A 4,289-nucleotide genomic window follows, 5' to 3' on the forward strand; every position below is an offset into this window, starting at 1 on the left:
TCAATATTAACTTGTGATTGGTCTTAGATTCTACGAAGGGTTTCTTCTGTTTAGCGTCCGGATTCCGATCCCACTCATGTGACATATTATTCTCGGATTTAAGTCTGCGTGAAGCCCCACTAGATAGAGGCCTCACGAAATCGACCCCATGCCCTCTGAGTTTTCTAGGGGCTTAGCCAGTGTTCGTCGTTAATAAAAAGTTAGTCGAATTACAATATATACAAGTTCATGATCATCTGTCTACTCATATATTTTCTGATTTGACATTGATCTTTTATACTAGATCTTTGAAGACAGATGATGAAGAAATAAACAAACAAACATTTGATTGTTTCTATTTTAGGCCTCCTGTATGTTAACAATGTTAACTTGTAGGTTTTTGATTATTCATTATTAACACATATTCACTTTAGTTGAGTGGTGCAAAACTTGAGTGGCTTTTCTCAAGAAAAAGCAAACTTGAGTAGTTTTTATCTTGATCATCAAGTAATAAAAATGGTGCTTCTCACATGAGAATTCATGGCAGAAACATTGACCATACATTGATTTCATTTTCTTCACATCATTTACATTCTACCCTACGTACACCAACTTTTTTACCTATTATGCTTTGTATTTTCTTAATTCCTCTTCTATGTAGCAAGTCTATCTATGTATGTAGCTTTAAAGTAAGAACCTTTTGGTTATTTAGATTCAACTAATACATAATTGTTTTATAATTTATGTATTCAACAGAATTTACAACATATATTTTATTTAATTTCTTTTCTCGATCTTATTCTTTTTGTCTTTGTATTTTCTTTGAGTTAGTTTCTAACTAGTGCATGCATTATTATTAGAATGCCCATAAACATGGTGTTCAAATACAACGAAACACATCTTTCTGTTAATTGACTTGAGCAACCTCTTTGAACTTGATATGTATACAAGAAAACACATACAAAGCACTCATTAGCTTCATCAGTGTCTTCTGTTTTGGAGAGAAACTATCATTTTATGCCAGAAGTTCCCATCAAAGAAACTGCATTGCCTTGTTATTCTACTTGTGACATGAGCTATCATGAATAGTACTATTTCTTTTGGCTTATTAGCCAATCTTCTTGAAACTTTGAAGTACTAGACAATCTTGAACATCGAATACACTTGATTGAAGTACATGCTGGTTAAGACTATATTCACACAATACATGATATATAGATTTTTTTTCCTTTTAACGGTTAATATATAGGTATTTTGTGTAAGATCACTTACAAATGGTGCATTTACATATTGCAGGTTTTAGATCATCATATCAATAAGAGTATGGATACCTTTTCACGTGTTCCTCCCGGTTTTAGATTTCACCCGACGGATGAAGAACTTGTGGATTACTACCTTAGGAAAAAGGTTGCATCCAAAAGAATTGATCTTGATGTTATCAAAGATGTTGATCTTTATAAAATTGAACCATGGGATCTTCAAGGTAACAATTAAACCATTAACTATGTGTTTATTGTTCCACTAATGCATTACCATTTGTACTGATACTAATATGGTTTAGTGTAATACTTTTTATTCAAATATTTCCTTCAATCTTTTGTGTTATCTTGACAGAATTATGCAGGCTAGGAACTGAGGAGCAAAATGAGTGGTATTTCTTTAGCCATAAGGACAAAAAATATCCAACAGGAACTCGCACTAATAGAGCTACAAAAGTTGGCTTTTGGAAAGCCACCGGAAGAGACAAAGCCATATACTCTAAGAATAATCTGGTTGGCATGAGAAAAACCTTGGTGTTTTACAAGGGTCGAGCGCCTAACGGACAGAAGTCGGATTGGATCATGCATGAGTACAGACTAGAAACGAATGAAAACGCGATACCTCAGGCAAGTAGCATTTCTATTTCCACCCTTCTATCCGTTTTTTTCTCGATAGATTGTTATCCGAATATACCACTTTCAGGGTTGTAGCTAAAGTTCAGCTTCTATAAACCATACAAGCACAATAAAATTGAAAACCAAGTGTTTACACTTAACAGTATGAATTGAATAGAGAAATAGAGAACTGAACAAAAAGTAAATTTTGATACAACGTGAATACGATGTGTTTGTTCTTGACATCGATACATATACACACACAACGAATAGGTATGTTCGTTTAGGGTTGCAAGGTTTCCATCGCCCCTTATAGTTTGACACGTAACAGTTACAAAGTTTACATACCGACACTCTAAACCTTTGGCTTTCAATACATACGTATTTACATAATAAAGATAGTTTGAATTATTTACAATACAAACATGTGCTTCAGATGAGAGTGATTAGCACCAGAAAACCAATAAAGAGTCCTCTTGATAGACATACAAAACCAAAAACATTGTGACCCAGGTAAAAGAATTATTCGGTCCGGTACTAGACGAAACTCCTTGTTCCTTCACTTGTACATATCACTAACTTCTCCTCCAAGTACTTTTATGTTCATTAATCATGGAAACTATTATGTTCATCAATAGTGGCAAAAGCAGAGAACTTTTACGATGAATCAACACTTTAATGAGTAAAATCCATGATCAAATTAAGATGAAGAAGGATTGTGTTAATTGAAACTTAGATTTGATTCTTTTGTATTATGCTTAATTTGTCAAGAATTATGTATACTTACCTTTAAAAAAAGGTATTTGAATATAAGGCGAGTTATAATGCAAATGATTCTAAAGTATCACCTATTTTATGTTTTGTTTGGAACAGGAAGAAGGATGGGTTGTATGCAGGGTTTTCAAGAAGCGGATAACACCCGTCCGTAGAATGGATGAACATGATTCTTTGGGTTGGTATGATGACCAAGTATCGTTCATGCCCGATTATGAATCCCCGAACCAGGTATCTCATCCTTACACTTCAAATAACTCATACTAGCAAAGAACTAGTTTTGCTATTCATAAAGGGCCAGCGATGCAACTGGTCCGCCCGTTTGCCTTCTGTTTTGATGTAAACACTACTCTTTGATGAATGAGGAATTTTTGTGTTTCTTTTTATACCAGCATCAACTTCCTGCAAAATCCGAGCTTGGTGAAACTCATTACAACTTGCCTCATGAACACTTCTTCCAGCTTCCTAAACTAGAACCACTCAGATTTCCGCAACCAGCAGCCGCTGGCATAAGTGCTTCCTACACAAGCACTTTACAACCCCATACTCAACAACCAAATGTTAACTTGGTTTATTGTAATAACGACAATAATAATGGCGTACAAGATCTCCAAGTGAGTGATTGGCGAGTAGTGGATAAGTTTGTTGCATCTCAACTCAGTAATGATCAAAATGGTATCACCAAGGCAAACAATTATTTGAATCCGCCGTCACTTAAAATGGTTGAGCACGTGAACTTGCTTCTAAATGACTCTAAGAGTGATGAGATGGGTTCAGAAGGTGCCTCAATATCTACATCCACTTGCCAGATTGATCATTGGAAGTAACTAATAAAGAAGCTATATGATGAACATGTTGGTCATCAAAGGGGAAATGAGACATTAGAGTAAGTGTATAATGTATGTACAAGCATCGGACTATTGATCTAGTTGATGTACATATTAAAACAAATATTAAAGGAGCAGATTTATCAAATGTGTTGTTCTAACCTTTTATGTTATATTTTAAGACAAATTAACAAGTGAAGTACTTCTGGATCTTTATGTTTATTTTGCATATTTCCTAATCCTAAACCATCAGTTGTATGTAGTGTTGGTAATTTTAGTGTTATCAACGTGTATATTAGGTTATTGGATTAACTTGTCGGTCGAGTAAATAACGTTAGAGATTAAACGAGTTGGGTGTCACGGGAGTGCACGCCCGGTTTAATTATAGATGTTATTTGGGTTTTATTATTAAAATAATAACTTAGGCCTAATTAAATGGGTTTTGGTTTAATTCTAGATAATCTAGTTGGCTACTAATTAAATGAGTTTTGGTTTAAAACCCATGACATCAATTTAGTTAGGAGTATTGAGAATATATACATGCATTGATCGACAATATACAATACAGAACGTCGGTTACCATACAAATCCAGTTCCGGTAACAAAAGAAATCTTTGTCTTGTCCGATAAATCAAACGCGTGTAACCGGCGAAATAGGTTTATCTGAAAGTTGATTCGGAGATTAATAAAGGATGCTTATTATATATGAAGATTGAAGTCAAGATCACAGGTTTTGACTATTTATTCGAATTCATCATCCGGGTATGTTTTATAAACAACATGTATTTATATCTTTTTTGTTAGTCAGTTAGTTAGTTATCCAGTACATTTGTTT

General features: G+C 34.1%; 1 protein-coding gene across 1 annotated transcript; it reads left to right on the plus strand.

Moving 5' to 3' along the window:
- Window positions 1-874: 874 nt before the first annotated feature.
- On the plus strand, window positions 875-3,585 carry LOC143574023 (NAC domain-containing protein 7-like). Its single transcript, XM_077058753.1, has 4 exons — window positions 875-1,462; window positions 1,594-1,869; window positions 2,731-2,858; window positions 3,020-3,585. Exons 1-4 carry the CDS (start codon window positions 1,303-1,305, stop codon window positions 3,452-3,454), a joined length of 999 nt encoding a protein of 332 aa, XP_076914868.1. The 5' UTR covers window positions 875-1,302; the 3' UTR covers window positions 3,455-3,585.
- Window positions 3,586-4,289: the final 704 nt, after the last annotated feature.

Source organism: Bidens hawaiensis, unplaced genomic scaffold, assembly GCF_021521415.1.
Source record: "Bidens hawaiensis isolate Kalapana, Puna unplaced genomic scaffold, B.hawaiensis_p1.1 tig00026819_1, whole genome shotgun sequence".
In the NCBI taxonomy this organism is placed as follows: Eukaryota; Viridiplantae; Streptophyta; class Magnoliopsida; order Asterales; family Asteraceae; genus Bidens; species Bidens hawaiensis.